Source organism: Emydura macquarii, unplaced genomic scaffold (assembly GCF_026122565.2).
Source record: "Emydura macquarii macquarii isolate MOO-44397 ecotype Brisbane River unplaced genomic scaffold, CSIRO-AGI_Emac_v2 contig_587, whole genome shotgun sequence".
In the NCBI taxonomy this organism is placed as follows: Eukaryota; Metazoa; Chordata; order Testudines; family Chelidae; genus Emydura; species Emydura macquarii.
In genome coordinates, this window is record NW_027130724.1 from 6,157,132 (window position 1) to 6,184,660 (window position 27,529).

General features: G+C 46.4%; 1 protein-coding gene across 1 annotated transcript in view; it reads right to left on the minus strand.

Annotated features, from left to right (window-relative positions):
* Positions 1-540: 540 nt before the first annotated feature.
* CTSD (cathepsin D) overlaps positions 541-27,529 on the minus strand; it is a 36,389-nt gene continuing 9,400 nt past the window's right edge. The window contains exons 3-9 of the mRNA XM_067540579.1: positions 21,167-21,290; positions 18,172-18,290; positions 11,995-12,194; positions 9,811-9,933; positions 8,034-8,178; positions 5,677-5,775; positions 541-4,873 (exon numbers count right to left, since the gene is read on the minus strand). Coding sequence (XP_067396680.1) covers positions 4,712-4,873; positions 5,677-5,775; positions 8,034-8,178; positions 9,811-9,933; positions 11,995-12,194; positions 18,172-18,290; positions 21,167-21,290 — 972 coding nt within the window. The 3' untranslated portion in view covers positions 541-4,711. The remainder of the gene's footprint in view (positions 4,874-5,676; positions 5,776-8,033; positions 8,179-9,810; positions 9,934-11,994; positions 12,195-18,171; positions 18,291-21,166; positions 21,291-27,529) is intronic.

Genomic DNA, 27,529 nt, shown 5'->3' on the forward strand with positions numbered 1-27,529 from the left:
CCCTAGCTGACTGGAATAAACAGCGTGATCTGGGGACAGATGGAAAAACCCAGTGGCCACCAAATGGAGACTGTTAGCCTGTATGCACTAGGGGATCTAGGGGCAAAGATGAGCTGGTAGGAAAAGGGAGAAGTTGTGCTGCTTGGCCAGCTTGTTTTTTACTGGCTCATCCTTTTTATCAGTTGTTATTTGTGTTGTGGGAGGGCCTTAGAGCCCCAGTCCTAGATCAGGACTGCATTTGGCTAGGAACGGTACAAACAGACAGTCTCGATCTCAAAGAGTTCACAATCTCTTTTCTTTCAAAGGGCTCTGCCAGTTTGACAATCCCATTTCAAAAGTCAAATATCACTCCCCTTTGTCACTAATTACACCAGAGATTATAAAAACCAGCTACCCAGCCAATCAAAACAAAAAAACATAAAATAAATCTAATTTACTATTTCCTTTCCTTGTGTTTTATTTATTTCTTTATTTTTCTGCATTTCTCTCCTCTTGGACACTAAAATGAATTTAGACCCAGATCCACACAGGCAGGCTCAGGTGCCTGTACTAATCCCTAATGGATTAGGGCTTTAGGCAGTCCAACCCTTGCTTATAACCAGCTTTGTAATTTAGTTCTCATGCACTAGCCCAGTACAGCAGAGTTTGGGTTGCAAACACCATGGCGAATATCTGAATCCAAACAAGAAATTGGGTTCATCACAGGTTAAAAAGATCAAAAAACCATTTCTATTAGCGTTAGGTTTTGTTTACAATTTTTTTTCCAATCTCAATTTTGGGCCTAAGGAACCTGCCAGACAGTCCCCTTTTAGGACAGGTATTTTCTTGAGCAAGGCCTAGAAATCCTAGCTCTCTCCTTAATGTTAACTAAACAGAGGGTGACCAACAGGAGAAAGATCAAACCGAAAAAATGGAACCAATAAGGCATGTTAAGGTCACTTCTCTGTAACTTGCTTCCATCTTTCCTCCAAAATGCTTTGGCCCCAATTCTGCAATGAGTTCTGCATGGGTGCATGTGAGGAGCTGACTGCAGGGTCACGGACATAGGTTAGACGTTCTTTGAGGCAGGCACCTTGCCCTCAGATTTATATGAATAAACATTTGGCAATTGATATCTTTTTTCTTGGGCTCAGCATTGGATAGTTGCGTTATTTATGGGGTGTCCTTTCATATTACAGATGTTAATTTAGGGAAAAAGTTGATTTTGTGGTTAAGGCACACAGCCTTGATGAGCAAAGCTCAGGCAGGTCTTGGAGTGCCATTAACCGGGAGCCATTTTTGGAGAGCCCAGTGGGACATTCAAACCCCACTGAGAGGGGGAGCCTAGCCTGAGCAGCCCACGTGAGCGTATTTTGAACATATGCACAATCTACTGGGAGCTTGTCTTGTGGGTGGAGCTTAGGTGAATACCTATTTTCCCCCAACTTCAGCCCTAAGTGATTTTAAATTCTCCAGCTCCTCCACCCTTCCTGCTCTAGATGCTCTTCCCCAGCCTCTTAGCATAATTCCTGACCTAGATGATGTAATCATTTCCTTGGCAATTCCAAACCACTCAAAAGAAAACGGCCACAAGGTAAGGGGGGGGGAAATATATTTTCATTCCAATTTTCTATAATAAAATATGAGACAGTAATTTTGACAGCAAATCAGAGTTCCCAAAAAAGAAAGTCAAGCAGCATTTCAAGCACTGTTTGAAAAATGCAAATAAAACAACAAGAGGAAGAGACTGATTCAGAAGCTCCATGATCTTTGCATTGCAAAACGTTACGGCAAATAAACCACTTCCCCAGCCTATCTTAAGATATGTCTTTTAGGGAATCACTACGGACCAATTTCTTCCCTCAGATAGATACCTCTTGCATGTCTGATGGCAGAAATTGGCCCACTGTTAACAGTTACCACTGAGATGCTATAGCATGTACAAAACAGTGTATTACATGTTCAACAGCAACTACTATATGATGGGTCCTTCATTTAATGCCCTGCCTGTTTTGCAAGGGGTTAAAACTAGATCCTTTAACAAAATCTAAATTGCAGTCAATTCCATGCTAAGGGTTTTTACCTTCCACCAAATCTGATTAATGGGCATCTGAGAAAAGTTCTTTGTTTAAGTCACCCAATGGAATAAATTCTTCTGCTGAGAAAGGATTTAGCAAAAAACTTTAAAGAGCTCTGGGCACTTGATCAATTTGAAACTGGAACTCTCTGGAGGGCAGCTGAATATTTGTGCTTGATGGTTTGGGAACACACTATTGTTCCCTAGTTAGGTCTTTAGGCTGTAACAGATGCCTTCAGGTTCTAATCTCAGGCTGCAGCTGACGAGTGGCCACAGACAGTAGGAGATGGTGGGAACAGCCTATTTAATCACTCCTGGGAGTGTGCAGACCGAAACACATATTAGAGCTACTACATTCACACCAGTCACCGCTTCCTCAGGCAGCCCCTTCCAGGTGTATGAGTAAGTGTTATGATTGTAAGCATTCAGTACACAAATAAAACCCATCCTAGTCTGAGTAGCAGAGGTTGTTATTAAAGCCTGAGTCACCCTTAGCAAACTCATAACAGCTGCAAGGGACTAGGCTGATGTGATGCAATTCATTTTAGATCATTTCCATGCCATCTCCCCTCAAAATCCCCTGATGAACCAGCAGCCCTTTTCTCTCCCCAAACAACAGGCTCCATGTTGCATCGGTCCTGGGGAGAAGAGTGTATGCACCCTAGTGCGACTAGCCTCCTACATGCCCCCATGCACATTACTGCTCTCACTGCCTGCTGCTCCCTGGGTGAAATCCTGGCTCCTTTAAAGTTAATGGCAAATTTTCCACTGACTTCAGTGGGGTTCAGGATTTCACTTCTGACGTTATTCCCAAGCCTCTCACCTTACTGCTACCATTGGTGTTACACTGGTTCACACCAGGGGAGGATCTGGGTCTTTCACTCTTCTTTTTCACCCTCAGCCTTGTGCTATTTCTCCTGCTGCGTTCTACGCTTGGGGCCAGATCGAAAGCCCACTGAAGTCAATGGGAGTCTCTCCATTCATTTCAGTGGGCTTTGGATATAAGCCTTAATAACTCTACCAAACTCACTCTCCCCCCACTTCCAACCCACTTTATCCTCCTTCCATCCACCACTCTCTACTTGCTCTCCTTCCCTGGACTGATGCCCCATGTTGGTCTTGTCTAAGGGCCTAACTGTGTGAACAGCTTTGTACACGTAGATGCTATTGCCTTGGCGGGTGCGGGTCTGTGTGCCTGAGTGGGCCCTTTGCCTGTAAGCTCTCCAGAGTAGGGAATGTGCCTCACTCTGTATTTATATAGCACGGGGCACTTTTATAGTGGTCTCTACATGGTTTTTAATAAGAAAAGTAAGCTCCAGTTCTGAATGGGGAGTGTAGAGTAGAGATGAGTTGGCTTCAAAAGATTCAGCGGTTTGGCAAAGAGAAGCACCTGGCACTTCAGATGCTTCCCCAAACCTCTTTGATCTGGTAGTCTTGCAAGTCTCTCCTATGACTGCTAATAGTCTCTGGTTTTGATCAGAGCAAAACATTTTCAAAAGCATCTAAGTGACTTAAAAAGCACCTAATTCCCATTGACTGTCAATGGGACCTAAGGCTTCTAGGTAACTAAAATGCTTTTGAAAATGTTACCTCCCAAAGCAATAGCTCTGGACGAAAGCCAGTGAGCCCTGAGGTTTGGGAAAAATTTAAGGCAGGGGGGGAGGGGAGAGAAGAGAAATATCTCCCCAACGTATTTCAAAGCTCAAGAAAAGTTTGGGTCATCTTTGATTTTATCTGAATGGCTTTGCTCAGCCCTAAGCATACAGATGGGCTGTTATGGACATGAACTCAAAGACTGCTATCAAGTCCTACCATGGTCCCCTTCTAATTTCTACTTTCTGAGGGTTCTTCTGGCTGGATTCCCTATTGTCATCCCTGCCCAGTGAGACACTTCAACTGGAATGGTTACACCATGCCACATGCTCTCATTGTGCTGCCATAACACGAGAAACACGGCTAATGTGTTTTGATTCTAAACCTTCCTTTGTGCATTTTAAGGGATGGCTCATGTGGGCATCTCTCTACCACCCTCCTCAGCTCAGAAGAGAAATCAGTCTCACAAGGAAACTTGTCAAAGCAGCACACACTTATTGAGAGCCATCAGTCTATTTATTTTCTTCCTCAGGTGACTCGCATCACCCATAAGATAAATCCAGCTCCCCCTCCCTGTTGTTGGTTAGAGAAGAATAATAATTTTTTTGGATGTTTATATATATATAAATCTTAAGCCCATCCCACTGCATCCAATAGAACAGTGAATCAGAAGACCATTACCAATGTGGTTTCTCTGCAAGAGGAGTGGAATCAGTGCATGGATCTCATGAACTGGCTCTCCTATTTGTGAGACTGGTGCCTGACGACAGGCGTAGGCACTGTGCAGTTTCAACGGTTAGTATTTAAAATGGAACTGGAAGATCTAACAAGGCAGGGGCTACTCTAGATTGACTGATCAGCTAGAGCTCTCTGATTATCCCTTGTTCAAGAGATGGCAAAGGGTCATTGAGAGGACACTATTTTTTTCATTTTTAATTTTAAATCTATTTCCATTTCTTTTACTTCCTCATTTACTTCCTAATCCTGGCACTCACTCTCTATCGTGTGTGTGTGCGCGCGCGTGTGTGTATGTACGTGTGGCAAGGGTTGGAGGGCGGGCGCTCAGACACACTTGGCAAAGCCAACAGAGTCATTATCACGGTCGAACACGGTGTAGTAGGGGCCAATGAACACGTCTCCCAGGATCCACAGTGGGCCCCCGGGAGGTGGGACGTCCAGGGCTGAAAATCCACTCAGGCAGATGGTCTCTCCTTGTACAGAAATCTACAGGGAAGAGTGAGGAGGTTAATAGAAGTCATTCATCCCTTTCCCCACGCTCCCACAAGCGCCGCGCTAGGGCACCAATGGGTGGAACAGACTCTAGGTGGCTGGTGTGAGGTATTAAAAGTGATAATCCTCGTTACCTATCATGACAAGGACTGGCCCTGAGCTCTCCAAACCCAATGGCAGATGGACTACAACAGTAGATGATGTATTTAAGGAGTCACATGATGCCCTGTCCATTACTGCTCACCCTTCCTCCCTCGTTTCCTCCATTTCAGGAGTTGATGGTTTTGCTCCACAGTCTCCTACTACTGGAACAAAACCAGCAGCTGACATTTGCATGATACCATCCCGATTCTTCAGGCTCATGCTTCTCCCTGAGTCTGGCACATAGGGGTCTCAACAGGAACCATAGTGCCTGGAACCAATTCTGACCATACACACACTGCTCTAATTCTCTGTGGAGTTACTCCTGATTTAGCCCAGAGAGAGAGAGGTGAGTCAGACCCTGTGACGGAAGCTCTGCCGATCCCACTCTGCAGCTCCTGCTTTGGAGTCTCGTCTGCTCTCTTGAGGAGCAGAGGTTGCGAAGTGGACACAGAGATAGGACTGGCAAGCAGCTAACCTTGCAGCAGTGAACAGGCCCCATCACGGCAGGCCTCACGTGGGCCTTGAAGTCAGCGGCAAGACTATCCCTAACTTTGGTGGAGCCAGGATTTTGCCACTGCAACCCTGCCTCCTACGTCAAGGAGGGAATGGCTCGTGTAAAAAAGGGGGGTGGGTAGCCGCCGCTCTGGACTCACCTTGAAGATGTACTGCTCTCCGGTGAGCTCATAGGGCTTTCCTCCTAGCATGAGAGTGACGACGGGAAGGGACGTCACCTTATCACAGGGGATCACGTACTGAAAAGGAAACAACAGCAGCACACTGAAGAGTGAGAGCGCATGGGCACAGAAAAGCTTCTGGCTGGCAGGCTTAAGGGAAAGGGGATCCCTATGGGAGATGGCCGTGTCTCTCCTTCTGTGCTCAGACAACAGCCTTCTGCAGGGCAAGAAAAGAAAAAAGGAAAGGAGGCCGCCTATGGTAAATAGCACCCGCTATCCTTAAATCGAGCCCTAACAAGTGCCGTGCTGAGGCATGCGCCCCTTAAGATCAGAAGGGCTCAGCGCAGGTCAGTGCACACTGTTTCAGACAGCCAGTGTGAGGAGTAGATCAAGCAGCGGTGTAGTCCTAGCGATAGCGCACTGGGGAGAGTCAGGAGACCTCAGTTCCACGTCCAGCTCTGCCACTGATTTGCTGAGACTTCTGGCAAGTCACTTCAGCCCCGCCTGTCATGTCTATGTAATTCAGATTCAATGGGAAATGGGAATTCAATGCCCTTGGGCTCCCTGAAAAGCCCTCGACTCAGAGCTCTTTGGGGCACAGACTGTTTTACTAGGTGCACATGCAGCGCCTCGCTCAAGGGGGCCCCTAGCAGCTGCTGAACTATAGTGAATAACAAAGCATGAAACACTGGATGAGCAAAGCAGGAGCAGGGGCACAAATACAGGGGTTCAAGTCCCTCACTTCCTGGGCCGGCATGCCTCAAATTGCTCTCCACAGACCCAGTTTTATCAATAGGGCTTGTTAGGGGCTGTACTGGAGCACGTATGGGGCAAGTGTTTGTTTCACTGTATATCTGGGGAGATATCTGAAGGGTGTGCGCTAGTTGTATTGTAACAGTGTTCTTACATCCTGCCTGGAACAGCTGGGCTCATGGGGGGGTTGACTCTGTTCTAGCGCTGGGGGACCCCTCAGATGGAGCCTTTCAATTGCTTTTTGGTATGTCATATTGCTTAGACTGTAAATGCTTTGGGGACAGAGGGTGTCTCTTCATTAGGCATTTGTACAGCATCTAGCAGGGTTGATGCCTTCTAGCTGCTACTGCAATACAAATAGATGGGGTTAAACAAAAAGCCCTAGTGGTTATGGATAGGTGCAATCGATCTACTTATAAATACATTTTCTGAGTGGTGTTGATGGTTCCTGGAGGGAGCCAGGTCCAGAAAGAATGTTACTACATTGCAGGCACCCTCATCCCATGGAAAAGCTCTGCAGAGGTTAATTAGGCTGAACCCAATAGTGCTCTATATAAATTATTCTAAAACCCTATAAAATTTAGTAGAGAACAAGATCCTTCCTAGACATTTTTAACCATCCTACAGAATTCTAGACTAGGAATGTGATTCTCTATTAAGTTCTATTGGATGGTGAAATAACCCCATGGAAAGATTCTCATTGTCTATTAAATCTTGTAGGACTTTTGTGTAAGTGCTCTCAAATGTGAATCTGCTCCTGCCCCTTCCCCCACTGCTACAGGGAGAGGATACAAGGTCTGAGCCAAAGCCTATTGAAGTCAATAGGATAGGGCCTTAATTCTTGTCCCAGCTGGCCAAGAAACAGTGTTGGAGACTGTTAAACTTCAGGTCATTTCATCAATGGCTGCTTTGGTCTTCATTTACCCAGAAGAGGGTGATCATGGTTCAAGGGACTGTGATTTCCCCATAGCAACTTGCTCTTCCCACACCCAGAAGCAGGTCAGTTTCCAAAGCAGGACAGGGAATCTGAGCTCATAAGCTGCTGTTCAAGAGAGGCAGGACCAGCCTGTGTCCCTCCCTTTCCCATGCTCTTGCCCTTAATTCTGTGTACAGTGCTGTGAAGCATCCAGCACCTAGCTCACCATGCCAAAGAAACAGCAGGCCTCTGCCCCAAGCAGCTCACAGTCTAGAGGCTCAAGCAGATGGGATGCAAGACAGATAAGGACTGAAGTGCTGATGGAACACTACAATGGGTATCAGGGGCTTCGGGCAAGGAGAGGGAGGGGACTTGGGTCATATTAATCAGGAGGCTTGTCATGAGTGGGGAAGAGGATAAAAGGAATCAGTCAGGAGAGGCCTGGGCAGAGCACAGAGTGGGAAGGGGGTGTAGGAGTAAAAACAGGCAGAGATGCAGGGAGGGACAGAAACAGGAGATCTGCAAAGTAAGGAGAAGCTTGATGTTAACCTGTCTGAAGAGGGGAAGCCAGTGTTGAGATTCCACAGGGTGGGGACACCAGCTTTTTGGAATATTCTCCCCTCCTCAAGTTTCCAATTCACCATCCCGTTTCTCTGCTGTGGTTTACCTGTCCTTTGATGAGCGGTTTAGCCCCAATGGCAGCCTGCAGTGCCTTCACCTCTTTCGTTGGCCCTGTAATGAGCGAGGTTCCTGTGTCCACAATGGCTTCACAGCCCCCTTTGCACAGGGTCAGGCTGTTGGCAACATCCAGTCTATGTGAAGAAGAAGATTTTCAGATCATAAAAGTCCTTTGTATGCTGGAGTTCAGGTTGCAAATACACATCAGTTACTTCACAGGGAAAATACCTTAACAGAACAATGTAAAAATACCAGCAAACGTGTGAAGGGGAATTAAGAGTTAAAACTCCCAGAACATGGTGAAGTATGGAAACATCTAGGACCTGATCCAGCAAAGCACTTGGGCAAATACCTAACCTGAAGTGAGTAGTCCCATGGACTTCAATGACAGCACTTGTGCTTGAAGCTAAACATGCTCTGCTGGGGCAGAGCCAGAGTTGCATTTGCTCAAACACCTTTAACTTCTGCCTGGTATCCCACAGCTAGTTGACATGCTGAACCTGTTCCCATGGTGGCTTCACCAGGAGCCCTGGTGGCTGACACATAAAAATCGGTGTTCTTCGGCATTTCTCCGGCAGGTGTCTGAATCCGTTTCCACAGTGGTTTATGTAGCAGTATGTACCGCCATGGATGGCAAAGGGTTAAAAGGGCTGTGTAACATTTCCCACTTCAAAGTGGAAGGAAGTATGTGTATTAGGCAGGCAAGATGGGGGGTCCGGTTTGGCTTTTGCAGATGTTAAGTATCACAAAACTTTCCAGCCAAAAGCCTTCCAGCCATAAAACCTTCCAGGCAAAGGTCTCAATGCACTTTGCAAACTTGAAATAACCTGGGGACAATGATACTTAACACGTGTGCCATGGAGGGAGACACTTGGAGATCCTTAGAAAAAGGATGCTTTGCCAGTGTAGCTATACCAGCAGACTCCCCTCCTGTAGACATAGCATATGTCAGCTGGAGTTTTTCTGTTGGCATAGCAACAGCACTACCCCTAAGGACATTAACTATGCTGAAAGATGCCCTCTTCTGCTACCATCACTGTGTCTATACTGGGGTTTTTGCAGGCATAGCTAAGTGAGCTGTGGGGTGGATCTTTCCACACCCCTGACTGATGAAGCTATGCCAACAAAACTTCGTAGTGTAGACTTGGCCTATCTGTGCCTATTAAGTCCTCAACACATGGCAGAGCTTGGAATAGAAGTCAGAGCTTCCTGGCTAACAACCCTTTGCTCAGACCACGCAATCAGGCTCATTCCCTCTCTCTTTTACCTGAGCAATGCAGAGTGATTACTACTGTGTGCCTACAATAAGAGCCCTTCTATCAAATGCTGAATTCTTTGAGCCTCATTCAGCCCTTATGTACAAACAACCCCCACTGAAAAAGACAGCAATCAGTGTAGCAAGGCCCTGAGGGAGACAGGCAAAGCTACCAGAAGGTGTGATTTGGTGGGTTTACTTCTGCTTGAAGCTAGAGTAAGCTGCAGCTTATAGCAGTTTTGCTTGTGCATACCAGGCATTTGCACTAGTGGTTTGTGCCCAGCACAGACCAAGCCTTAATGAAGACAGCAAGACTTACACCCATGTATCTGAGGGTAGAAGTTATCCCATTGTCTTCTGCCTCTCGCTGCTTCCCAGGGACTAATTGGCTAGGTGCACTATGGAATTTTGAAGGGTCCAGTCCAGATGTGTGTGTGGGCACATGCGTGTGTGTTTGTGAGAGAGAGAGAGAGAGAGAGACAAAGCATGCACAAAGGGAGGTGGAACTCACTGATCCATGTGGACCTGCCAGTATGCCTTGCGTGAGACATTCACCCAGTTGAAGTCTCCGCTGTAATACTTGGGATCGGTCCCGCCCAGCAGCAGCTCCCCTCCAGGCTGAGCGTGTGGGTCCCTGAAAGAGAAGAGACAGAAAATCAATTCAACTGAAGTGAGAGGGAGGAAAACACTGCTTCCTCAAGCATGCTCATTCCATGAGGGATCCCCATGCACATATTCCAGGAGAGAGAGGGCAGGGCACCCACATATGAATGGTATAAAAATATTAAACCACCAACACTGTGGCTTAGGCTGTGGGGAGACTGGAGTTATAAGGGGACTCTAGTATGTCTTAGGCTAGCTGAGGGCCGAGCCATCCTATAATAGCCATGCATGTTTTTTGTGTTGAGACTTGGAAAAACTCACTGCACGCACGGAAAGAGCAACGGAAGAAAGATAATTGCTTACTGACAGCTCAAGATTGGCCAACCTCTCTTACCACTAGCTCCAGGACTAAAAGACAGACACAGTCTATTTCTTTATCTCCCCTGCGTTTGGGGGTAGGGCAGGAGCAGAATAAGCTCTGTCACACAGTGCACTAGGATAATATCCTTTGTTCAACCAACGTGTGTTTATGCGGGCAGGGATACAGCTGATCAAATGATATGTTATCAGTGCCTGACGCTATCATGGCCACCAGCCCACAGAACTAAATTCTCAAGGTTATTTCAACACACACATTGCAGCTGAGTGGGTGTGAGGAAGTGTGGTTACAGGGGAGAGCTAGATTTTAAGCTGTAACTGAATCAGAAAGCTCTCCAGTAAGACATTTTTCAGTCAGAGGAGTCTCGTCTCTCCCAAGTAAATAGAAAACCACGCTCAGGTCTGTAGGGGTGGTGACGGGTATGACAGAGCCAGCCAATGTCATGGCATCAGTGCCTCCTGCTGCCATGATCACAGTCCTCCCTCTGTATCATCTTCTCCCATTCATCCTCCCCTCACAACTCACTGTCTCTCCTTGTCCTTCAAGCAACCTGTCTTTTTAGAAACAAAGGGCCTGATTCTCCCCTCCCTTGCACTAGTTTCATACCAGTGTAGCTCCATGGAGTTACTCCCAACTGACACTGGTGCAGGTGAGAGGTGAATCAGGCTCAAACTCCTTCAGCAAGGAGTATCAGTGATTCCCATCAAGTGCTACATGTGTAAGGCTTCTGTGAACAAACCCAGAAGGAACCCACCAACTCCTTCCCAGTCCAGGGCTTGACTTTCAGCCGATATATAAACAGTGCGTAGAGTTCACTCTCTAAGGCCCCATTCCACATTGCTCTCTACACCTTGGATAGGCATCCTGGTATACTTGATCCTGCCTCAGTGCCCGGGATATGAGTGTTTCTCAATGATCGGTCCGTGGACCGGTGCCAGTCCCTGAGATCCCCCTGACACAGTTTAGAAAGGCAGTCCCTGGTATCCAAAAGGTTGAGAAACACTGGACTAGATGACTTCTGGAGGCCCCTTTCCAGCCCTACATTTCCGTGATACTGTACTATTCACTGTACTGTGAGCAAAGTGGGTGTGAAAAGCTACCATTCTTATAACGAACACGCCCACTTTGCACAGGTGGAAATGACTGGCTAAGGGGCCAGACAGGGAAGAAGCTTCGGGATGAACAGAGGGAGCATCAGTCTTTTTGGGGATGCTCTGCTCCTCAAAGGATCAGGCCAATCGATTGTAAGCTCCTCGGGGGAAGGAGTGCATTGACTTACACAGTGACAAACACTGTCAGCATTCAGTAAAGGGAAAGCTCTGCAGCCGTTGTAAATTAGCAGAGCTCCGGAGAACTGAAATATCAGTTTATTGTAAAAAAAAAACAACCAACTATGTTGTGGAGCTCTTCAGTCAGTTGCCCACTGCCAAGCAACCTGAGGGCAGTGTCTACAGCAAGAGCTGAAAGCCCAGTTGCCCTACAAGAGTAAAGGTATCAGAAAACAGACCCTATTGCAGAAATGGATTCTGTGGCCAGGTCCTCCTCTGGTGTAAAGGGATGCAGCTCCGCTGATTTCAATACAGCTGCACCCATTTACACTAGCTGAGGATCTGGCCCTTGGAATTAGGGTGGGAGGACAGGAGGTGGGCCCCAGGTTGGAGAGAGCCAGGCTCACATATCTCAGGAACGAACTCCATGCCCTCACAGCATCACCTGTTGAGGTAGAAGGAAAAGATGTTCTTCTCCACCAGCTTCTGCTGCATGACATTATCGAAGAAGGGTGTGACTTTGTCCACGGAGATCTTCGGGAAGGCCATGCCCAGAATGCCATCGAACTTGGCAGCGATGAATGTTATGCCAGGCTGTTTGGTTGCTTCACCAAAGATCTGGTCCTTGACGACTAAGTCACCAATCTGGGGACAGGGGGGAAAAAAATTCACCAGAAACAATATGGTTAAAAAGAAAGAGTGTCAGAGTTCCAGGGTGGGAGAAAGCACTTTCCTGGAAACAGGATGGAGTGAACACACAAGAGCTTTTCTCTGGTCTAGCATTGGCTCGAGAGATCCTGCCTGATAGAGGAACTATGGGTGGGTCTCAGGCCAGGATGCTATGCTACAAGCAAAGGCCATAGAAGATACAATTCCCGCCTAGTGCAGGCAAACCAGCATTGGGCCCTTGTCATGCCTCGTGACTGTAGTGACAGGAAATGCTTATTCTACCTTCCCTGGATCAGACTAGCTGCCCTCTTATCTCTTTTGGCTCACTCTCCTCTCCCCTTGCTGTCTTTGAACCCCATCAGCTCAATCTGTGCCATCTGCACTGAGCCGAAACAGCCCTCCTGGAGGTCACTGATAGTTTAACTCCTTGGGGCAGGGAGTGTCTTTTTGTTCAGCATTTATACAGTGGCTAGCACAATGGGTTCCTGGTCCATGACTGGGGTTGCTAGGCGCTACGGTAAGGCACATAATAGTATAATAATAAATCCAGTGGGACACATCTCTATCATCATCCTTATCACCCTCTCCTTAGCTTTTACCTCTAGGCTTCCATGACCCTGTGCTCTCCTGATTCTCCTCATGCCCTCAGCATGTTCTTTAGTGACTTCTTGCCTCCCCCTCTGCGCCATACCATCCTGTATGCTGTCCTTTCTTTGTATTCCCTCTAGTTAGGGGATGTCATCTCCCACCCATTCCCTCACCTACCACAGCGACCACCACACCTACTGCCCTTCTCCCCACTTCCGTCCTTCTGGAGAGTCTCTCATTTTAGCTTCCTCTCTAACCTGTGCACTTGTGTGTCCAACTCCAGTTCAAACTCACTCTGATCGTCACCGGCAGCTCCAGGATCCTTCCCGTCTCTGCTCCCTCTCACCCCACCTCTCATCCCACACACATCTGGGCAGTTGCTGGGTCCTGCAGCTTCTACCTGCCCTTTCCTCAATAATCCCTTGTTGAGGTCATCCCTCCCCCCAACAATAGTCTCTGGTCTGGCTTGACTATCTCATGGCTGTCCCCCTCAAAGGCGTGTCCGAAGCAAACACAACCAATGGGAGCTCCCTCCACTCCTATTCTGACCACATCACTGTGCTCTTTCAGTCCCTCCACCGGTTTCTGGTCACATATTGCCTGGATTCAAAGTTCCTGATCCTTACCCTCAAAGCCCTACACATTCTTGCCCCCACCTACAACTCCCCCTTTCATTCCTGACTCTTCTCCTCACCTTTACCGTTCCCCGACTCTCAGCAGTCATCACACTGCCCCCTACTTCTGAAACAACCTCCCTTTTCCCGACCCCCATTGCTATCTTCAAAACCCAATCCTATCTACCTTATTCTCCTATCTAAAATCTGCACCCTCCCCTCATGAACTGTTAGTCTGTGCCACACGTTTGTCTGTCTTGTGTGATTTGGACTGCAAGTCCCTCAGGGTAGGGAACGTTTCCCCATCTACATTTATGGCCCCAATTATGCCCTTTGAATTAGGAGATCCCAAATATTCAGCATGCAGACACCATAGATGCTGGCTCCCAGAGCGCTTAGGAAAGCAGTCATGAAATTGAGGTGGGAACTGAAGTGCTGCGTTGGGGTGGCGGGAGGGCCAAAATGGTAATCAGATGGATGTGAATTTACGGTCAGATATCTTGCCAGACACTAGGGCTAGAAGGACTGACATGGTGTTCAGCACGAGGGCCAGAGCCCCAGCTCATGGAAATCGGTGTGGCCCCACTAAAGTCAATGGAGTTATGACAATTTACACCTAATGGGGATCTGACCTTTGGCTTCTATCTTTAGCAGTTCAAGAGATCTCAGGGCTTAAAATGATCACAGGCAATTTTACCAATTGGACCAGGATGCTTACAGAGTCCTAACCATCCTTCATCAGTCCACCCTGCTTGTGCCTGAAACACCCATTGGCAGCATTACAGTGAGACGTAGTGTACTGAGATGAAAAGCTCAGTCTCTCTGACTTGACATCAGAAAACGATCCCTTGTAAATGACTAAAATCCCCTTTGGGTTAGATAGCATCTCGCTCTGTGCAAGTGTGTAAGGAGATGTGTGCAGGCATGGTATGTGTGCAGAGAGTTCTTATTTTAATTGTACTGAGAAGACATTTTGTTTCAAAGTGTAATTTGCTTCACAAGAGATAAAAGCCACAGAGCAGGATGTGGGGGAGAAAGGATCTGAGCGACACATGGGGTAACGCACACTCCAGCAGAGCATGCACTGAAGAGGAAGGCGTTTTCAGACGTGCTAAATGCACCGCTACACCACAGCTTCATTTTTTAAACAGTAGCAGTAAAATATGTGAAGGGCCAGATGCCCAGCTCGCCTGGGTCACCTGGAACAACGCTGATTGACGCCAGCTGGGGAGCTGTCAAAAAATGTCTTAACGTTTTAATTTTTCAAATCAAGTTCCTATTTTAAAGGAGTTACGTGGTTACATCCCTGATCAAATGTTTACACACACAAGCAACTGCATGGCCCTGAGCAGCCTCATTGAGCTTGATAGGCCTAGCCATGCATGCAGGCATTTGCAGGATCGAAGCCTGAAAGCATCTTTAGCAGAGCAAAGGCATTGGGTTACAGAACTTTTCATCTCTAAGTCACTTGTTTGGCTCCCATCCAGGTACATAATGGCCAAAAATCATTGCGAGCTGATGGCCTCCCTCCAGTTCCTTGCAGAGAGGTGATATGCATCACACACTGCAACTGGCACCCAAGTTAGCAGCCTCAGCAGAAAGACCAAAAATTGAAAGGGGCCTAGAGACTGAAGGCCAAATCCTGAGCTGGTGTAGGGCAGGATAGCTCCAATCAGTTTAGTGGAGTGGCACAAATTTACACCAGCTGGGAATCCGGCCTTGAATTCTCCCTTCCTGAGAGACATCAGGGAAGCACGCCTGGCTACCCTGCATCCCATATCTGCTGTAAGGTTAAATGAGGACCTCACTGTCCAGGACCATCAGCTCAGCACTCACATGTCTATGCTTTCTGTACTGTACTTGTAAAGCACCCCCCTAAGCTCAAGCTCCTGTGAAGCTAGAGTCCCCTTGGCAGGACTCTGGATCACTCTGGGAGGCCCCTGCTACAGCTGCATCCCCCAGTTGTTACTTGCAGTGTGATTCCCACTTCCATCAGGAAGCTCCATGATGTAGAAAAGCTTTCTGACTACAAGGACAGTGACGCTCTGGAATAGGCTTCCAAGGAAGGTTGCAGAGTCCTCCTCACTGGAGGTTTTTGAAAACAGGCTGGAAAAACACCCGCCAAGGATGGCCTAGGCTTTCTTGGTCCTGCCTCAGCGTGCGGACGTGGACTAGAGAACCTCTTGAAATCCCCTTCAGCCCTACATTTCTGTGATTCTGTTACCTCCCTGGGGTGTGTTTCTCTAGGTGTTCAATAAAGGTTCAGACCCCAGAATTACTGTTGAGGGGTAGGGGTTGGGTGAAAGCAGAGAAGGGAAAGACACAGTTTTCCATTCCCTCTCAACTATTTAGCTGTTCCAGCCAAAATACCTTCCAGGCCAGCCCCACAGCTGGCAAATATTGACTTTGATGGAGCTATGCTAGTATCAACCAGCTGAGAATCTGGCCCGGCCTGATGTTTTTATTTTAGGTCTGGGCTCAGACATTGACAACGTCCCCCCTTTCACAACTCTTGTGCAGCCAAGCCTCCCTTTAACTTCAGTGGGAGTTTGGGGTGTGCAATGAATGCAGGATTAGGCCCAGGACGGGAAGCCACTGAGGTTCCCAGCATTTAGCACCCCACTTCTGTGAGTGCCAAAAACCCAGTTCCCTTGGATAGTAAACTCAGCTCATCATGGGATCATTTTGATCACTTCTGCACACATGGAAGTTGAACACTGCAAGTTGCACTGGTGGCAGAGAGCCCTTTTATCCCCCAGGCAGGCTCAGGAAAAAACTAATTAAAAAGAAGGCATTAGAGTGATAATTAAAAAAAGCTGTAATTTTCCTTCTGACTCATTTCACTCCCTCTAATAAACTGGAGAGCACTGAAACCTACCAACTCAATCCCATAAAGCCAGCTGCTTTGGATCACTGCCCCACTCCATCATTGGATCAGCGCCTTTCAAATTACCTCTTCATCCCTCCTTCCCTCCTGTCACCTACGCCCAGCTCCCCTCGCTGCTCTCTCCCTGCAGTTCTCCAATCCTATTAGCAGCAATCGACAGCACAGGGCGAAAGCAAACGTCTCTATTGGCTCTCGCCATATTTTTTTTTAACCTAACTGAAGTGGAACATTTATTGCTAATTGCAAAATTGCTTAATTCAGCAACAGCAATAAAATTCTTGGAAGGGGCTTTTAGTGAATTCCAGAAGCTACAAGGTTGAAATGGAAGGACTAGAATCTTGATCATCCCCTGGAACTCAACACTGCAATGCCATGCAACTAGGTATGGGAAGCAGGCATAGCACTAGGCTCTGCAGATCTCCCAAGACCAGTGCAGAACACAGGAATGGGAATTGGGGGAGAAAAGATCGACTGGTTTTGGGGGTCAATCCCTGCTCATTGTGGGGTGGCAAATCCTTTCACCCCCTCGAGGCAATACTGACAGTGAATCTTAGCAAAGGCAAACACACAAATGGCTTCATATGAACCCAGTGAAGTCCATGAGAGTCTGCCCATTGACTTTGATTCATTTTGAATCGGTCCCAGAGTCTCCTGTCACTTACAGGGATAACACCTACAAGAGGATGTGCTGGCTGTAAGTCGAGTATTTCTGCACTGGTCTAAAATAGACTCTGGCAGAGAGGAGCCAGAGTCTACTCCAAGCCAGATGACAAATTCAGTTCAGGTTGTTCTGCTCAGTGAGGTGGAGAGATGGAGGGATCCCTTTCTTTTGACATCCGCAGACTTTCTTAGCCAATGCTTTTCAACTGGGACAGACATAGAAAAAAACCCCAATGGATTTCTGGGCCTACCTAAAATAGGTTTATAGCTATATCTATTTCACTAAGCAAGTATCAGGCTCAGCACTGAAGATTAAAGCTCAGATCCTCAGAGGTATTTAGGCTCCTTTCACTGATTTAAACATCTTTGAGAATCTGGGTCTAAGTCATTTGGAAGCCCAAGTCCCAAAGACTTTCAAGAGGACTTGAGCTTCTACGTCATAGTTGAAAGCCCTAAGCCTGCATTTTCAAGAGTGAAGAGTGATTTGGGGCATCTAATTTTCTGGGTGCCTAACTTACACACTGAACAAGCCTGGTTTTCAGAGGGTGGGTGCTCCGCACTCCCTGGGAATCAGTCCCCTTTAAGTTGTCTCAGGTTGGACACTGAAAAAAAAATGACGCACCCCCAAAAATTACAGGTCACTTGAAAACATAGGCCCCAAGTTTCTACACAGATTCAAGACCAATGGCATACAGGCAATGGCAGTGCAAGCTTATCCCTAACTGCCTCAAGTCTGATATAATGGAACCACCTTTAATGGTGATAGGGTAGCTTAATCTTCATTAGCACTCAGGGCTTGGCCTGACTAATGAGATCTGCCAATTGTAATGTGGGCATGTGTCCTGAGGGAGCTGGATCGAGATCCCCCCAACTAAGGCCTTGACTCAGCAAAGCACTTCAGCATCTGTTTACCTTTAAGGAGTAGTGGGAGGCTGTCTTTCCTAGTGGCTATAGCAGTTGACTGGGAGTCAAGAGACCTGGGTTCTAGTCCCAACTACCACTGGCCTGCTGGCAAGTTGATTCCCCCTCTCCGTGCCTCAGTTTCCCCACCCTATGATACTGACCTCCTGTGTAAAATGCTCTAAGATCTGATGAGAAGTGCTAGGTATTACTAAGCCCCACTGAAATCAAAAGCACATGCCTCAATTCCTGGCTCAACAAGGGCCTAAATGGGTTGCAGAAGTGAAGCAGAGTCATTACTAACCGCCACAACATCCTGGCTGAGGAATCCAGACAGGCTCCCGGTTCCATAATGTATGGCGAAAGCTGTGCCATTCTCCGCGTACGTACTGGATTTGGAGGAGTCGTATTTGTGATGTATCACTGCAGTCAAGAATAGGAATACAGGAGGCATACAATATTAATGCTGCTCAACAATTTATATAGCACGTTGCCTGTGTGAAACACTGGATAGGCATTATCTAATCAACTGAGCTGATAAAAAAGGTTGAGAAAATTTCCCCAATTTTTCTGTTAAAATTTCAACAAAAATTTGAAATTTTAAATAAAAAAAGCTGTCAGGCAGTCCTACTGATGAAGCTTCACAACCCTCCTGAGAGAGGTGCGATAGGGGATTATTATCCTCATTTAACACATGGGGGCGGAAGGGGGAAGAAGTCAAGAAATAAAGGTCACGCAAAAGTCAGTGGCAGAGAGATCAAGAAACTCAGGACTTCCAGACTCCTAACTCATGACTCCAGAATCATGCTGCCTCCCCTGCTCTTAAAAGAAAATGCATGTTGAAGGAGAGGGGTAGGCAGAGTCCTGATTCTTACATATGCCAAATCCAGAATGCTTTATAAAGCATTTCTAACATCCGAGGAATTCAATTACGAGATCCAATTTGGCAGCTGAATAGGATTTGGCTACTGTATTTAGAGACTAGACTACACATGGCTAATATGTCAGGGGACATTATAATCCAGGAGGGTGATGCTCAAGTCACCGTAACCACCCAAAGAGGAAGATATTTTGTGGTATGGAAAGTTTGGGTGAGTTTACATATATACCAGTGTTAACACAAACATTAATTTTTGTATTCACTCATTTATATCACGTAGTGTTTCTTTCTTAAAAGCGACCTGGAAAAGATTTTTTAAAATGTAAGTTTTCTGTCCTTCTTTTGCTTTTTTATAAAGATGGCCCAAAAGGTTTTAATTAAAAAGAAGAAAGAAAAAAAAAAAAGAGGGAGTGGGAAGGAAGAAGGGAGTCTCTCTCTACACCTATTTGTTTTATACCTCAAAAAGATCAGGAACTTGAATTCTTCCTCAATTTTGTCTCAGCAGATATGGATTGTTTTTTAATTAAAAGGCTGGAGACAACAAGTCATTAGCAATGACATTCTTGCTACCAAATGTTTATTCATCCCTGGAGTTAAATAGGTCAAAAGACAAACAAGCCAAAAAGAGAGACCCGATACACCTCTGCCTGGCACCTTGTGTATAATCACTTACATCTGTGCAAACTGAATTCTAGTTTGGGAGCATTTTACATTCGCTCTGCACTGAAGTAAAATGAGCTATGTAAGGTGCAAGCTGAAAATCAGGACTGCAGATGCTTTAAAAAGTCTGTCTAAAGCCTCTTTCCTTCTCAAATGCTCAGCTTTCATATTCTTGGCTCGAGTTGTCAATATTTTCCTGGCTCTCTAGTTGTATTGAGTCTCCGAGACAGACCAATCATGAATCAGAGAGAGTCTTCAGCCTAGACAGGGCCCAAATCTCTGATATATAAAAACAAGTGGGAAACAAATCCACTGCAAACAAACAAACATATCCACCTACCAAACCATTATGCATTATAAAAGGCACAAGACCAATATTTCCCATTCCCCAGCTTTGCAGGTCACCTTTCAGGTTTGTATATTTGTTGGCTCCACCTTCTCCATTCTGCTTAAGTAGCATATCTGGTGGCTTTTAAAAGGCATTTTACACAGTTGGGTTTGACATCTTCTTCTTGGGAGATTTATTATACTGTAACATCACATGGTGAAAAGCTTATAATTTATAAGCCTTTGTTTTTAACCACATTTTTAACCATGGTTATTATTAATTATCGATCCATAAACATGTGAATGCACATTCTGTGCAGTAATAAACAGAAATCAGGACACTTTGTATCACATCTAATTAGACAGGCTTTTTTGACAGCATTGAGCAATAGGACAACATAGCTATAATTTGGGGAGAAACAGAGCAATGAATGGAATGGCTGGTTAACCCAATCAAGGTCATTCTAGAAAGAATTAATGTGAATGTGTATGAGAGACCGAACAAGGAGAGATGGAAAAAGAAAAGAAAGGGCCATTCAATTTGAGAGCACATTGAACTACTCATGAGTACTACTCCCAGATGCGCTGGTGACCTTGGACAAGTTGCCTCACCTTTTGTGTCCCATCTGTAAAATGGGGATAATGATACTGACCTCCTTTGTAAAGGGTTTGAGAGCTACAGATGAAAACTGTTGTAAGAGTTAGATATTAGATTACTGTTGTATTCTATTTCACTCACCAGCCCCCACCCAACATCACTCCCCCATTTTAAGTGGGCCATTGAAAAATAGCACCATAGATTTTCCTTATCCCTTTCATATTCAGCCAAAAGAAACAAGGGTGCCAATGCCCAGATATCAGCACCAGGTTCCACTAATGCAGTGAAACTATCATTACAGGAGGACAAGGAAAGGACTTGCTCTGGCGAGCCTGAAAAGTGCAAAATATAAAAGACTGCATCCTCCAAACTGCTGGGGGAGGACAAAACCAAGAGAGAAAGAGAAAGGGGAGAGGGGACTTTTCTTTTGAAGTACTAGCGGCTGTAGGTGCCAAAGGCAGCCAAGGTCTCCATGTGTTCCCAGAGCTGTGTCTAGCTTAGCCATGCTGCAGCTGCCTAAGCCGGAGGAGGCATTCTGGGGAGTGGCGTGCAAACAAGAACACTGAGGGCCCTAAAAGCATTCAATGTTTCACTTGGGATATTCTCCCCAAGACTGCTCCAGCTGGTCTATCCATGGGTCAAGACGTCCGCAGGACAGACTTGTTTGGAGGCTTCTGGTTGCCTTCTGCAGGCCAGGGATTTCCATATGCTCCCTTGGGTAATCTGCCTTTGGTCCCTGCTTTACAGGACGGTGCCTTTACTGGATACTCAAGGAACAAGGAGGCTGTTAGAGGTCATGAGACTAGGAAGTTACATAGTGCAAGAGATACTTACAGCAGGCGATGTCCAGGAGGTGGCAGTGGACAGAGGGCACCCAGAGGTTGGATGATCCAGTGTCAAAGACCACAGTGAACTTCTGCAGTGGGGTCCCAATGCCAATCTCTCCATAGTACTGAGCCTGCAGGAGAAGAGGAGCGGGAAGGGAGGCAAGAGGAGTGTTAATACAGATGAAAGTTTCTAGAGATAAGGAGAGTACTCCCATGCTGTCGCTCAAAATTGCATTGAACCAGAAACACCCCTAGGCTGTTTATGCATCATCGCTAGAGGGGTTAAGACAGCAACTGCAATCTCCACTTCCCCCAACAAGAGTATGAAACAGTGCAGAGAGCTGGTGGTAGAGAGTTCATGATCACTCCAGTACCAGCCTCTTCCAGCCGAAGTCGCTGGTAGGGAAGGGTATAGTAGTATTCACTGTGATGAGCTCACAGCCACTTCGATCCCAGCCTCTCCCAGAAGGAATTAGTATAGAAACTAGAGAAGACACATTCCCTATGGTAAGATCCCAGGCCCAGATCCTTAAAGGTAGCTAGGAGCCTAACTCCCATTGATTTCAGTCCTCCGGCAGTCTGAGCCTCACACAGCAAGCATCACTGAAAGGAACAGCATAGAATACAAGAGATACAGACTCGGTTACAGAGTTGCAGGTTAGTCTGGAGTCTCTCTCTCCCCCACACAGTGCTGAGCTACAAAGTGCCGAACGGAAGGATGGATGATGTGATGAAAACCTTACAGTATCATTCATAAGATCTGAGTTCGGTTGCCAGCTCTGCTACAGACTTCCTGTGTGACCTTAGCCAAGTCACTTAATCTTGTGGTGCCTCCGTTTCCCTTCTGAAAAACGGTGGGAATACTATTCCCTTTGCCTGTCTTGTTAATTTAGAATGTAGAAGAGTCTGTTCCTCGCTAGATGTTTGTGCAGCACCTAGCACAAGGGGGTCAAGGCCTCTAGGTGCCACCGGAGCACAAACAACAGAGGGAAATTCCTCAGAGAATACCTGGAAGTTATCACACTTAGAGACTCAGTGGGGTTACTTGCAGTTGCGAATTTTCTTTATTAAAGTGACTCTGTCATCAACCAAGTCATCAACCAAGCACTGCTGTCAGTGCTTAATATATAGTAACTAACAATATCAGAAAAAATCATGTGTGAAACAGAACAGAAATCAGTATGAAATCAGAAACCCTGCCTTCTGTGCTCTCCCAGGTGCCTCAGAAGGATGAGGGGCTGTCACCTCTCCGCTCCTCCCAAGCATAGCAAAAGTGTACACAGATCACTTCATTTGGCAGATGTACGTGTGCCTGTGTGGCTGTTTTATCCTGCCCAGATCAGCCTGACGTCCCCTTAGTTTCTTAACAGCTCACTCCACTCATTCTTCAAAACATATTTACATTTTTAAAAAATGTAAAATAAAGTGTCAGACACAAAAAATTTGCTGCCAGCAGAGAGTGCTTTGGGCATCCATCTCCCTGAGCTTTTGTTCTGACCCCAATATGCAAGTGTAAGCAGGGCTAGATTACATTTGCTTGCTCCCATGATTTCCCAGGTTAAGGCCATTAGCTTCTGCTCATTTGAAGCTTTCATTAAAATAATAAGTTTCTAATCCTTATGACAGTGAAGAGAACCTTCCAGAAGCGAACCAAGTGTGTACTGTTGCAGTGCTGTCTGAGTCTGCAGATAGCCAGCTCCGGTGCCTCTGCTGCTGCTCTGTACTCTGCCAAGCTGCAGCAGAGTGAAACTGGACCAGAGTTTTGCCAGTCTGCATTGTTGATATGCCAAGCTCAGTGGATGGCTGTGAAACAGACAAGCAGCAGGTGAGTTTCAGGCCTGCTGCCACTGGGAAAAGTCTAAACATCAGCAACTGTGGAAGCATATATGGAGCTGTTCATGGGGCTGTGGGGAGGAGTCAGGACTCAAAAACAGGCTGGGACAGAGGTAGAGTAGCAGGGAACTTCCAAGCTAAAAACTTCCTGGCAGCTAAAAAAAAGATTTGTGTGTAAGAGAGAGAAATGCTCAGCTTCCCTTCCAGGAGCAAAAGGACAGGTATAGTAGCAGGTACACATTGATTTAAGCAGGGATCAAAGACAGAGATCACAAGTAGGACTCCCAGCAGCTAGACACGGGACTGGCTTCTCACATAGCTAGTGCCTTCCCATCGTGTTTATCAGTCTTTGGCTGGACAAGGTGGGTGAGGTAATACCTTCTATTGGACCAACTTCTGTTGGTGAGAGAGACAAGCTTTCCAGCTTCCACAGAGCTCTTCTTTGGGTCCTAGTTTTATTCCACTGGCACACAGGAGTTTGGAAAGTTTTTCAACCCTTCTTTGTGAGTGAGTGGGAGGGAAAAGAAATTAGGAAACTAAGGGCTTGTCTACACTTACTGCCAAGATTCAGCGGCAGTCGACCGGAGTTACGCAAGCTACGCAAAAACCTGCGTAACTCCCATTGACTTCTGTGGTTCTGTTCTGCGCGCCATCTTCACTACACTGCGTTGACGGGAACAGCGCTACGCCACTTGAGAAGGTGGTCTTAATATGTCGATTTCTGGATCGACTGAGTGGGTGTTCACTGACTGCTCAGTCGATCCAGAGAAATCGATCTGACAGCAGCGAATTTGCCACCGTCAGTGAAGACGTAGCCTGAGAGAGATAAGATGGTTATTTATTTATTTATTTAAGAGAGATGAGGAGGAAGGAGAGGGAAAGCAAAGACAAAAAATACAGGAGAAGAGGTCGAGAAGCAGTGGAGGGAGGGGGAAAAAAAAAAAAAAAAAAAGGAAGAACAGAGGTAGATGCTGAAGACATATAATAGAGCAAGTTAGGTAAGAAACAAAAAAGTAGAGTGAAGCCAGAAAGGAAACTGAATTATTACAAAACCAAGAGATATGGAGTAAGGTGAAAAATTATTAATTAGAAAGCCAACTGGCAACGTAACAATTAATTACAGTGTACAAGAGTCCTGTTCCCGCAAACTGCAAGGAGGGTGGGAGGGAGGAGCAACAGCACAAATATTTCCCACCCTGGCTGGCAGGCTTAGTTCTCAGGCTATTAGGGATCAGAAACTTTTCAAGTGGCAGGTATAAGAGAGGAAGGAAGAGATTGCACACGTTGTGCTTGCAGTTGTTTAAGAAAGGGGGTGTGAGAAGTGGTGTTTGTCTGGTGGGGAAGAGCTGGAACAGTAGTTCAGAAGCTACCTTGGAGTCTAGTTTATCAGCCAGTTAAGTGTGTGGGTTGCTGGATGCACTGGACTGCAGTGCTACTGAACACAGAGGTGGTGGTAGGAAGTACAACCAGTTAGGCTGGACTGCACCCCTGTTCAGGCCTCCCATGGCAGCAGTAAAATGCTTATTAGAAGGGAGTGACTGTGGGCGGGAGGGAGGGCAAAGAGCATGGCAGAGGGGAGGAAGGGCAGGGCAGCCCCCTTCCAGTTACTTTAACACAGAAGAAAGCAGGGTACGGGGGCAGCAATTAGGCACATAGCTGCTCTGGGTTTGCTTACTGCGACTCTCACAGGATAGGGAACATCTCCCCACTCTCCTAAAGTTTATTTTTGGCACCAGGAATTATTGGGATTGGGGGAGTGGGGGCTAAGGAAAGCCACACACAATGAAAGCCACCAAAGCAGGGACTGCTGCACTGGGAGAAGAGGGTAAAATGGGGCCCAGCTGGAGCTACTCCTCCCCCAGCACCTCCCTCTACCCAGCATCAGGCCCATCCCACACACACTCTAGGGGAATAGACCCCGATGTTGACTTCCCCTGCCCCTTCCTCCCCCATTTGGACTTGGGGAAAACTACAGAAAGGAATCAGTCACAGACTCTTGAGTCCAGCTGGTAGGAGCAGCTGAGGAAGCACCCAAAGCATGGACCCTTCAGATATGCTGAGAACTTCTTGCAGTTTTGACCAAATGTCCTCTGCCCTGTGATGACTGGCTGCTTGCTCCCACCCTCTCTCGCCTCCCAATCTTTTCACCCCCCAGTTCCCTTCACTCCTGTCCCTCTTAGCCTCTTGCCCTGTCCCCTCACTCTTCTTCCCTTTAATGTTCTCTCTCCCCTCACTTTTCTTTCGTCTGAATTTATCCTCACTTAACTAAACCCCCTTAAAGGTCATGGAACAAGCAGGCCATTTGCTGCCCCCACATTGTTCACTCCGCTTGCATGTTCTGCCCCTTCTCCCACCCGTCTTGACTAGTTAGATTGTAGACTCAGTGGGGGCAGAGACCATCTGTTACTGTGTGTTTCTACAGTGCCTAGCACAGTGGGGCCCCATTTTTGGTTGGTCCTTAGGTACTACTGTAATAAACATGGTTAACAGCAATAATGGAAGGCTGGGCAACTTAAAATAAAAATCTCAGGCCCTGATCCAATGACAACCTGCAGAGCAGTTTGAAGGATCAGGGCCTTAGAAGGGATATTATGAGTAAGGGAGGTCAATTTTTGCCCTATACCCCCCCCCCACCCCCCAAACTCTTCTGTCCTGAATAAAATCCTATTGTATAGCACTTGCAGTGAGGCAGTGTATTAAATATTTAGCAACTTTGTAAGTCAGCTCTGATCACTAAGCAGTTAGTGAATCATTATAATAAACTGTCAAGGGAAGGCAGTGTTGCTCTCTGATTATTGCTAGAACTAAAAAAAAAAAAAAATAAACCATTGTGCGCAGACAAGGAGGGATTAGCCTGGGACTAACTGCATCAGTTGAAGGAATCCTGAGATGATTCTTTACTGCCTTGCCCCTGGTGTGGGCATTTATAATGCCACCACGTGCTATTTAATTAGAACACCCCACTGGCTTCCATTGGGTAGGGTTTTTACATGCACTGTGCAGGGGTGTAAATGGCCACACAAGAGGCAAGGTAGCAGTGGACCAGCCTCCCCTTCAACAGCAGTTCTGGAAGAATGACCAGGAGTAACCAATTACTAGCAGCATGGCATCTGGCTGAATGGCACTGTAGCCAGAGCACAGTCGTGAAGCTGAATAAAATGAAACACACATGGAGCTATGTTGGGTTTTTTGTTTTTTAATTGCCCTAAATGAAGAGGCTTCACACATAAGAACTCATCTGATCCAATTAGCCCTTGACCAGCTTTGCACTGGCTTGCCAGCAACATGCTGACTTGCAGTCACAAGGGAAAGCAGCATAGATGGGCCAGTGATTCAGCACATTTTCTATGTTGTTTTTTTTTTTAAACACTATTTTTTGTTTTGCACTGTCACCACTGTTTGTGCAAACCCAGCCCCGCTTGAAGGCCACACAACAGCTGTGCTAAGTATTTTCACATCTCTGCATTCTTCCAGCAAGGAGAAGGCGCCATTAAACAATGACTCAAAGATCAGGTTACTTTAAGACACTTCCTTAATACCAGAGAATTACCATGATGAATGCTAAGGCCTCATCTACACCTTAACTAGGACGAAATCAGGGGACCCAGTTTTGTCCCGTGACCAGATTACAACACCGACAGAAGTCGGGGTAATCAACATGTAACCATGTTGTAATCAGGTCAGGTGACAGAAGTGTTCTAATGGGCACCTGAATTGGTTAGAACATAGATGTGGTCAGTCTTGAGAAGAGGCCCTCAGTCCTTTCTCCTTCATTTCATGATCCTCTGAATCATCCTTCCATAACCTACAAATACCCCTCAGTAATTTCCATCTTGTCACGGACAGTTACAGTCATGGTCAAATCCCTCCATGTAATGGGCTATTTAAGCTCTCTCACGTTGCCAGCCAGAGCATTGTAAAAGCCTAATCTGTCTAGTAAGACGACAAGGAGAGTAAAGTGATTTCTTTTATTGGACCCAACTTCTGCTGGGGAGAGAGACAAGCTTTTGAGCTACATAGAACTTTTCTACAGGTCTCTTTCATCAACAGAAATTGGTCCAACAAAAGATAGGACCTCACCCACCTGATCTCTAATATTCTGGAACCAACACAGCTACCACAACACAGCAAATAGTAAAAAGACAGACAAGACAAGCTTTGCAGATTTCCCAACTTCTGAGGGGAGCTTGAACTTTGGGAATGGAGCTGAACTTTTAACACATGTTAGTCCTTTAAGGTTGTCTTTGTACTCAATTTGCAGCAAATACAGCAGAGTATTTAAACGTGGGATTGGGACTGCTTCCATGATTAAAATTAAGCACCTACTTAAGTGCTTTGCTGAGTCAGGGTCTGTCAGAGGACAAGATGGACCTACATGGACCAGTGCCTTCAGTCACATGACCCCAACCCCAGATCAAAGCATAGGCTAGAACTGGGGGGTCTGAATCTTTAACAGGCTCAGTTCACCCTATGACAGGACCACAGAATTTAGACTCAGAATTTCTTTAAATTTTGCTGGCTTCAATGAAACCCCATG